Source organism: Sander vitreus, chromosome 2 (genome assembly GCF_031162955.1).
Source record: "Sander vitreus isolate 19-12246 chromosome 2, sanVit1, whole genome shotgun sequence".
In the NCBI taxonomy this organism is placed as follows: domain Eukaryota; kingdom Metazoa; phylum Chordata; class Actinopteri; order Perciformes; family Percidae; genus Sander; species Sander vitreus.
In genome coordinates, this window is record NC_135856.1 from 8,255,300 (window position 1) to 8,265,489 (window position 10,190).

The following is a 10,190-nucleotide window of genomic DNA, read 5'->3' on the forward strand; positions in this document are numbered from 1 at the left end:
AGACTAATACTTAAAATGGAACCAAACAGCTACACAGTTAATCTGGAGTTTAAAGAAATGTGTTGGGGCTCACTTGTAATGCAAATGAGACAGAATAAAGTCTGATCTCTTCGTATGACTGACAATGATTACTCACCATACCGTGTCTGTGGTCTGGAAATAGATTTGCTTGTTCAACTGTTTCTTTCTCTCTTATACACACAAACACAGGTGCAGTTTGTGGCTGTTAACTGCTGGTGGAGTCATGGGAAATGCAGGAAGCAACACCGCTTCTATCAGTACCCCATCATCCATCTGTTTTATAGAAGGTAAGACGTTCACCCTTTCAAAGTCATTTGTATTGAACTGACATCACAGAACAGAACAAATGTGACTTTTACATTGTTGCTTCAGATGTTAGAATTGCTGTGGTTCAACGAACTGTAGTTGGCTGCAAAGTGTTGTAACGTAAGTCATTCACTTCTTTAAAATAAGCCAGCTGGACCGTAGAAGTGTTTGTATAAATGCTGCAGGGTTGCAACTAACTATTATTTTCATTATTAATTCGTCTTCTGATTGATTTCTTGATTAATCATTTGATTCTTCTATATCACTTCTATCCATTTCCCAGAGCCTTACCCAACATCTTCATATTACTTGTTGTGTCCGACCACCAGTCCAAAACCCAAAGATGTTAAATGTACAATGATAGAAAAGATAGAAAAGCAGAACATGCTCACATTGATGAAGCTGGAACCAGTAAATGTTTAGCATTTCTTTCTTGAGAAGAAACGTAAGCAATTAACCCTTGTGTTGACTTTAGGTCACATTGACCCGTTTTAAATTTTTGTTTTATATCAGAAAATATGGGACATAAAAATAAGCACTGAAAATGTGTAGAAGAAATATTTAAAAACTGTGAAAAAAAGGCGTCAAAAACGTCGACATTTTTTTTCTTCTTTTTTTTATTATTTTATTTTTATTTTATGTTGTTGTGACTGTGGTTTGTAGTATTTCAGTTTATGATGTCTCCATGGTTTTCCCAGGACATTGTTTAGTAGAGATTGTAAGGCATTCAAATTCTGATGCACCTCGTTGTCTCGTGATCAGATTACCTAGTAGTAAATGGCCTAAACATGGCAACACTCGTACCTCTCCTCCCTTCACCTGAGTGTTCATGTTTTATTTCATGCGTATATTTATTTTATGATTTAACTTACAACCACTGTTAGTGGGAGATCATCTACAGTAATTGATCCATTATATTGTTTGTCTTTGTGTTTCTGTGCTGCAGGTTTGGGCCTATAGAGTACAAGGGTCCATTTGTGGCTCCATATATGGAAAGTTTTATCCTCAGAGTCATCACACCGCTCACTTACCTCCCATCAAGAGCCACACTCGAAGAGTTCCTCTCTTATCATGAGGTATTGTTCTGCTTCAGGTCATCTGATGGAGAGTTGGCAGAAAAGCAGTTTATTCCTTACTGTATGTGCTGGTCGAAAGAGTTACAGTTATGCAAGTTGCTAATGTTAGCTCTCTTTAAGGAACGACCTGAAAGTTTAACAGTTGTCGAAAGATCTGTGTCTGTACATAGATCTCTTCTTGAAATAAGGCTATATTTCCATATGATGGATTCTAATTAGCTGTCTCTTGTGTATTTGCAGCCTCGAGTGGTGGGCTTCTTCCAGTTTAACTCCTCTCCTCAGCCGCCGGGGTACATAACATATTTGTCCTCTGCTCTGCAGGCCCTGAAAAGGGGTAAGAAGTGATTCAGCAGCCATACAGTAGTGAAACCTGTTCTTTTGACTTTGTCAAAGTTTTTAATCATGTCAATTATGTAAAATGAGATTAGAAATGGCCAAGTTTTTGGGAAACGTGGTCATGGTAAAGATAGCATTGAGTCGGCTAAAATTTAAGAAATGTTACAATGATGGGTGAAATATTCAATTTCAATTCTATTTATAGTATCAAATCATAACAAGAGTTATCTCAAGACACTTTACAGATAGAGTAGGTCTAGACCACACTCAATTCAACATAATTTACAAAGACCCAACAATTCCAGTGATTCCCCAAGAGCATGCATAAGTGCGTAAATGCGACAGTGGCAAGGAAAAACTCCCTTTTAGGAAGAAACCTCGGACAGACCCAGGCTCTTGGTAGGCTGTGTCTGACGATGCCGGTTGGGGGTGTGATGTACAATGGCAATAATAGTCACAATAAAGATAATGACTAGAGGGGCGGCCTCTAGCTCACCTAGTAAGGTGTTCGCCCCATGTTGGCTGAGTCCTGCAGCAGCACGGGTTCGAGTCCGACCTGCTGCCCTGTCAACCCCCATCTCTCTCCCCCTTTCACGTCTATCCACTGTCACTTGTAATAAAGGGAAAAAGCCCCCAAAAAAAAAATCTTTTAAAAAAAGATAATGATTATAAATAGTAGTTGTAGTAGTTCATGGTGTTGCAGGGCACTGCAGGGTGCTACAGGGCGTAGAAACATGTGGTTAATGTCTATGTCTCCAGCCCTAAGTCTCTGTTTTTCTGGTGCAGATTTCCGTGGTGTTGTACGTTTCGGGGTTGTGACCAACAAACAGGTGGCAGAGGCCATCTCACTAAAAGAAGATGAAACAGTTTACCTTTACAGAAGATTTAACTCCTCTTTGGTAAGCAGTGTCACTGGGCCATGATAGATAAAACACTGGTTTAAAAAATGTAATTAAATGCTGAATACATCATCTTGGATGTATACTAAGGCATTGCACCGGCATTGTGCTGTATGTTTTCTTCTGTCAGATTTTCCCTCGAAGGGAACACAACTTTACATCAGAGGCCATCTGTAGCTGGGTGTTTGAACACCACGAGACCATCCTCCATTGGCTGCAGCCTCCAGGAACAAAGTCCCGTCTCCTGGAACATGAGCTGACTAAAGGTCCAGCACTACTGCTGTTCCTGCCGCACAATCCACTCGGGTCCAAACTCAGCCCCATACTACAGCAGGTGAGCAGGGATGGAAAACCTCACATAGGGGGTGAAGTTGAACTTAGTGCTGTATTTTATACAATGGAATATCTTTCTTAATTGTGTCGAGATAGGTAGGCCTCTCTGATACTGATCTATTCCGGTTCCAATCAGTTATATTGCTTTTAATAGTGCTTCATCCTCTACTGCCTATCCCACTTGTGGTGTGCCACAGGGCTCCGTTTTAGGTCATTTAATGTTTTCTGTGTACATACGTTTTCCTTGGGATATTATTCACAAATATAATATTCATTTTATATCCTACTAATTTGAGTTTTTATGCACTACATATCTGGAAAAAACTCCCAGAACAGTTTAATCTTCTCCAGCTCTTAGTTCTTTTAAAACAGGGCTTAAACTTTTCTTTTTGCCACTGACTTTTATTAAGTTAAATTTGGGACTATTTATTCATTTCTTGCACTGCACTGTAAGGTGCACTACACTGTTTATAGAACAAACGCAACTATGTCACGTTCTGCATCACATGTGTATCCAGAAGTAAAGTAATGTGTATTTTTTTATTATTATTATTATTATTATTATTATTATAACTTCCTTCTTTTGTCTCTCAGGTTGCAGACATTGCTGTGCGTTATCATTCTTGTGACAACAACCACTCCAGCTTGGACAAAAGTTTCACCTCCCACTCGCTGTGCTGCCAGTCAGTTCTTCTCCCAGAGTCTGAAAGTGTGTGTGAGGTGTGCCTCAGTTTGTCACAATCGGGCCTAACCAGCTCCTCTGTACGCTGTTCGTTCCCGTCCACGGCTCAAGGAGGAGACGAGTTGCAGTCTTATCTCAGATACTGCTGCCTACACCAACTACCTGCCGTGTCCTTAAAAACAGCAACCTCAGTGGGCTGTAGCAACTTTCTGAACAGCTACAGCCCATTCAGTCAATACAGTGCCTGCTGCAGAAAAGAATCTCAACTCAATGAATCACAAGCGAAAGAGGAGCTAGACATGCAAATATCTCCTCCTTCTTTCATCCCTCCATCCTCTGCCCCTCAGCAGGGAGGAGACAGCATCACAGGGCTCCGGTGTCGGACTAACAGGACACTCAGGTTTTATCTGCTTGATGTCGCTCTGAACTGGCCTCTGGCGGTGAGGCTCGGGGCAAATAGCAACAGAAATGCTTCTCTTCACCAAGAGGCTGGTGCACAAGACGATGGATCGTTTGCAACTATTGTGAACCTGAAGGATGAGGTTCATTATGTTCTCCACCGCAGTCCAGCAGCCACGCTGACGGAGTCTCTGGGTAAGACTAGGACAGTATCTTATTCATATTTCATGGTTTTATTTGGTTTGTAAATCTTAAGGCCGAGATAGGCTTGAAACAAACTAGTTTGTATAAAGTGTCGTCAGATCACGTCTAAAAGCAAAAGACTTTACAGCTGTTCCAAATTGCCACACTTCGGGTGAAAAGCCTGCCTTCATTGAGAGGGGTAGAGACGCAATAATAATTTTAATGGGGTCTGTTCGCTCACGCTTTCATAATCTCTCTCCTTTAAGTTAGTCATAGTGTTACACTCAGCTGTACTCAAGAAAAAGTGACGAAAAAAAGAATGAAAAAGAAAGCTTCAAAGAAAGGCTAACATCTTGCCTACTTTCTCACCTCCACACACCTGTGGGGAGGGGCACTCAGATGCTGTTTGATGATCCAAAAAGCACTTTGTTTGAAGCACACTGCCCCCGCCCCTCCCCCAAATACTCCTCTTGAGTCAATGATATTTGGCAATAACCATTTACTCGTCACAATTTCTGATTAAGGTTTAGTTTTGCTGATCCATCAAATTTAGATTCAGGCGTATAGGATAAGGGCCTGTCTGTACTATATGTATAGTTTGATGCAGGCATAGTTTAGAAACGCATAGCTTAGCTGTCCTGTTGATGGAGGAGTCAGATTAGTGTGTAGTTAACATGTCTGTGTAGATTCACCTGTTCTGTGTACAAACTGGTTAGAATTCAACACATCATCAAACAAAAAACGCAAACAACAGGTTTGCATATTAGCTCATGTCTCAGTTTCATGGTCTTTTGCATACTGTACATGTACAGATGTTTCCAGGGAATAGTCACCACAAAGAAGTTTGCAGTTGAACATAGGGTGTTCTTTTACATTTCTATGTGATGACTTTTCCACAGTAAAAATGTAAGCGTTTAACAATGTCATATTGGGCTCTTACTGGACGTGTAATGATGATGATACATTTGGAATTTTAACCATTCTGCATGTGCTTCTTGATCCACTATCAGTTGGTTAAAATTCGTTTTGAATATGATCCTAATAGTAATTATTAGGGGTGCCCGATTTGACGGAAATGTGCGATTTGCGATAATGTTGAATATCGCGACAACGATATTACTTGTGATAAATAAACAGATATTAAAGTGTACTCAGTTCTGCTGCTTTCCGTATTTGGCTAAAATACAACAAACTGCTGGTTGAATTTAAAACGAATGAAGGGAAATCATTTCCAACATTCTTTTATTGAACAAATGAAACATTGAATTGGATTTCAAAGGCACTACTAAATAAAATGAGTTACATTTTAAAGTGCAATTATCTACAGATTTTCTTTCAACTAACATACAAAATCTTGCGTCTGTCGCGATGTGTTTATTGCGCAAGTTGATATCGCGATGACAATAAAAAAATGGTTATATTGTGCAGCACTGGTAATTCTCTGTTTTCATTGTGTGTCTCTGTATCTTCTTAAAGAGGCCTTCATCAGGAACTTCAGTGCTCCATACAGCCTTTTGCAGAGGCACTTGGTGGGAGAAGAAGACAGGAAAGGAGGGGAGGAGGAAACCAGGCATCCAGACAAACACCAGCGCTCGCCTCCACGCCTCCTCATCACAGAACTGACCACTTCCTCCTACCTGCCGTCCGTCATGGACCTTCAAAAGGTGAGAAAAGACTCTGGTTCAATACCTTTTCACTCTCCCCTTATCAACTCTACATCCATTTGTGTGAAGGATTCAGCATCAAGTATTCAAATCATGGACTTGAGCTGTGGAGAAAAAATCATAATTGTGTGTCTGTGTAGGATGTGCTGGTCATCTACTACACTCAGTGGTGTGGATTTTGCTCTGTTCTCAACCACATCATCATCCAGCTGGCCAGATTATTACAGGGGAACAGCACCATCACTGTGGCCAGGTACAGTTTGTGTATGTTTTTATTGTTGACTGTTGACACAGTTATTGTGGCAGTACTGTGTGTTGGAATATGATTTCTTTTTGTTCAGAGTTTCAGTTTAAGTTCATTTATATAACACTTTAAAAAACAAACGTTTTGCACCAAAGACAGAAACATATGTATACAAGCATAAAACATGAATAGAAACATGTTGAAACACAAATTAAAACCCATGAAATCAGATAAAAACAGAAACAAAGAAAAGAAAAGCAGGTAAACACATTTAAAAGCCAGGGAATAAAAGTGGAAAAGAAACTTTCATAAACAGTTCAACATAAGTTTTCTGATGTGTGTGTGTGTGTGTGTGTATGTATATATATATATATAAAAAACCACTTTTTCTCTGTGTAGGGTGAATGTTGCACGTAATGATCTTCCATGGGAGTTCATGGTGGATCATGTTCCCTCTATTCTTCTCTTTCCCAAATACAGGTAAGAAACACACACACACACACACACACACACACACACGTATGTGTGTGTGTATCTATATATATCTATCTATCTATCTATCTATCTATCTATCTATATATATATATATATATATATATATATATATATATATATATATATATATATATATATATATATATATATATATATATATACACATACACAGTGGGGAGAACAAGTATTTGATACACTGCCGATTTTGCAGGTTTTCCTACTTACAAAGCATGTAGAGGTCTGTAATTTTTATCATAGGTACACGTCAACTGTGAGAGACGGAATCTAAAACAAAAATCCAGAAAATCACATTGTATGATTTTTTAATAATTATTTTGCATTTTATTGCATGACATAAGTTTTTGATCACCTACCAACTAGTAAGAATTCTGGCTCTCACAGACCTGTTAGGTTTTCTTTAAGAAGCCCTCCTGTTCTCCACTCATTACCTGTATTAACTGCACCTGTTTGAACTCGTTACCTGTATAAAAGACACCTGTCCACACACTCAATCAAACAAACTCCAACCTCTCCACAATGGCCAAGACCAGAGAGCTGTGTAAGGACATCAGGGATAAAATTGTAGACCTGCACAAGGCTGGGATGGGCTACAGGACAATAGGCATGCAGCTTGGTGAGAAGGCAACAACTGTTCAATTATTAGAAAATGGAAGAAGTTCAAGATGACGGTCAAGCTCCCTCGGTCTGGGGCTCCATGCAAGATCTCACCTGGTGGGGCATCAATGATCATGAGGAAGGTGAGGGATCAGCCCAGAACTACATGGCAGGACCTGGTCAATGACCTGAAGAGAGCTGGGACCACAGTCTCAAAGAAAACCATTAGTAACACACTACGCCTTCATGGATTAAAATCCTGCAGCGCATGCAAGGTCCCCCTGCTCAAGCCAGCGCATGTCCAGGCCCGTCTGAAGTTTGCCAATGACCATCTGGATAATCCAGAGGAGGAATGGGAGAAGGTCATGTGGTGTGATGAGACAAAAAATAGAGCTTTTTGGTCTAAACTCCACTCGCTGTCTTTGGAGGAAGAAGAAGGATGAGTACAACCCCAAGAACACCATCCCAACCGTGAAGCATGGAGGTGGAAACATCATTCTTTGGGGGTGCTTTTCTGCAAAGGGGACAGGACGACTGCACCGTATTAGGATGGATGGGGCCATGTATCGCAAGATCTTGGCCGACAACCTCCTTCCCTCAGTAAGAGCATTGAAGATGGGTCGTGGCTGGGTCTTCCAGCATGACAACGACCCGAAACACACAGCCAGGGCAACTAAGGAGTGACTCCGTAAGAAGCATCTCAAGGTCCTGGAGTGGCCTAGCCAGTCTCCAGACCTGAACCCAATAGAAAATCTTTGGAGGGAGCTGAAAGTCCGTATTGCCCAGCGACAGCCCCGAAACCTGAAGGATGGAAGGAGGAGTGGGCCAAAATCCCTGCTGCAGTGTGTGCAAACCTGGTCAAGAACTACAGGAAACGTATGATCTCTGTAAATGCTAACAAAGGTTTCTGTACCAAATATTAAGTTCTGCTTTTCTGATGTATCAAATACTTATGTCATGCAATAAAATGCAAATGAATTACTTAAAAATCATACAATGTGATTTTCTGGATTTTTGTTTTAGATTCCATCACTCACAGTTGAAGAGTACCTATGATAAAAAATTACAGACTTCTACATGCTTTGTAAGTGGGAAAACCTGCAAAATCTGCAGTGTATCAAATACTTGTTCTCCCCACTGTATATGGAGATTGTATTTTCCAGTAATACCTCGATTAGTAGATGAATCAAACAGAAAAATTGTTAACTATTTTGATAACCGATTTGTATCTATAGCTTTCCACACATTAGGATTTGCAGATTTTCTTCGTATGTGAAAATAAACGCAATATCTTCAGGTTTTCGGAATATCAGACAAAACATTTTATAGACCAAACAAGTAATCAGTTAATCAAGAAAATAATTGGCAGATTAATTGATAATAAAAGAATCATTAGTTGCAGTAGTACACTTTGCAACAGAACACAACTCACAGTAGCCTCCAAAATGGGTACGGTAATAATCTCAATGCTGTGTACTTAATGAATTTATTATTATCCCCGAACTGTTTTGTCACACAAAAACAAAATATACACATTTAAAAAAAAGAAGTATTTCACCACTATTTTATTTGCACTCTTCTTTTCCCTGTTTCTGCTTCTCCTGAAGAAAACATTTCAGTGTGAAGTTTCCTGACGACCTGCCCATCACGTTACCCAACCTCCTTCACTTCATCCTGCAGCACTCCGGCTCTATACAATATGCAGTGCCAGCTTTGAGCGAGGCGGAGGCTGCGGGGCCCAGTACCTTCCTCCGCGCAGAGTTTCTAGCACTCCAGCAAGAGGTCCAAGCGCTGCGTCACGCCCGCGAACGTCTCTCCCAACAGCTGGCGCAGCTGTGGCGCGACAACCGGCGGCTGACATTCAACGCTCTCAGCTTAGAAGCCCAGAATGAAGAGTTGCAGAGAGAGAGGCAAAGCTTGGAGGAACAGCACCGGGAGAAGAGCCGGCAGCTCGGGGAGGCGGTGAGGCGGCTGCAGGAGCTGGCAGACGCCTCTGAAAACCTGCTGAATGAGAACACACTGCTCTGGGTTCTGCTGAAGGCGCTGAAGGACAGGACAGAGGCTACAGAGCAGGCAGAGGCCTCATGGCCTCCTGACCACAAGTCTGCAGGGAATCCTGAGAGCGACGCAGAGAAGAGGAGGAGAGAGGAAAGAGGGCCAGGAAACGGAGGTAGGACAGAAATGGATGAGAAAAAAAAGAAGAAGATGTGATTAGACCTGAGATGTGGTGAAACAGGAGGGATTTCTAAGCAAAATGAAGCCTGAATGAGGTCATGGAAAAACCCTAGGGGCAACATGACCTGATAATTTCTGTCATGGAAACAGAGCGAATGAGGGTGAAATGACAGCTATGATCTGTCAGAGGAAAATCTAAGATAACTGCTACGTCAAGAAAGAAATAAGGAAACACTTAAAGAAAAAGAAAAAAGATGGATAGGTGGTAATGGGGAAATAGCAGTGTTTGTTTGAGACGGAATACTCCAAGCTGCTGTCATGATAGTGGGCTCATCCACTCTTAGGAACACACACTAGTAAGGGAATTCAGTGCCAACTGTGCTTGCAAAAAATGTCATTTCTGTTGAGGAGTGAAGACGTAACCCTGAGTTATGTTCAATGTACTACACAGACCCTGCAGCCAAATTCTATACCTTCCCTGTATTACTGTTGAATTCTCATACAAAAGCGGTTATTCAAAAAATAATAATATTCCCACCAAAAAAAACAACATGTAGCTTACTACAACAGCTCACATGGTAAAGTATAACGTACATTTACACAGAACTACAAGAACCTGATGTGATGCTAAAACACTTCCTGATGTTTTTTCACAATAAAAGCCTACATATGAAAGGAAGGATGCTGAGGGAAGTTTCATTCATGCTAGCTTTTAGGGCTGCACGATATGAGGAAGAAATCTAATTGCGATTATTTTTGACT

The 10,190-nt window shown here is 40.8% G+C and overlaps 1 protein-coding gene across 2 annotated transcripts in view; it reads left to right on the top strand.

The window, feature by feature from the left end:
- txndc11 (thioredoxin domain containing 11) overlaps positions 1 to 9,957 on the top strand; it is a 12,366-nt gene extending 2,409 nt beyond the window's left edge. The window contains exons 4-14 of one of the 2 annotated variants that reach the window (XM_078275654.1): positions 211 to 308; positions 1,274 to 1,403; positions 1,644 to 1,737; positions 2,526 to 2,638; positions 2,769 to 2,972; positions 3,566 to 4,247; positions 5,712 to 5,899; positions 6,040 to 6,152; positions 6,543 to 6,623; positions 8,277 to 8,337; positions 8,861 to 8,985. In XM_078275654.1, coding sequence (XP_078131780.1) covers positions 211 to 308; positions 1,274 to 1,403; positions 1,644 to 1,737; positions 2,526 to 2,638; positions 2,769 to 2,972; positions 3,566 to 4,247; positions 5,712 to 5,899; positions 6,040 to 6,152; positions 6,543 to 6,623; positions 8,277 to 8,337; positions 8,861 to 8,887 — 1,791 coding nt within the window. In that variant the 3' untranslated portion in view covers positions 8,888 to 8,985. Of the gene's footprint in view, positions 1 to 210; positions 309 to 1,273; positions 1,404 to 1,643; positions 1,738 to 2,525; positions 2,639 to 2,768; positions 2,973 to 3,565; positions 4,248 to 5,711; positions 5,900 to 6,039; positions 6,153 to 6,542; positions 6,624 to 8,276; positions 8,338 to 8,860 lie in introns of both variants that reach the window. The other variant, XM_078275646.1, reaches the window with a different exon arrangement.
- Positions 9,958 to 10,190: the final 233 nt, after the last annotated feature.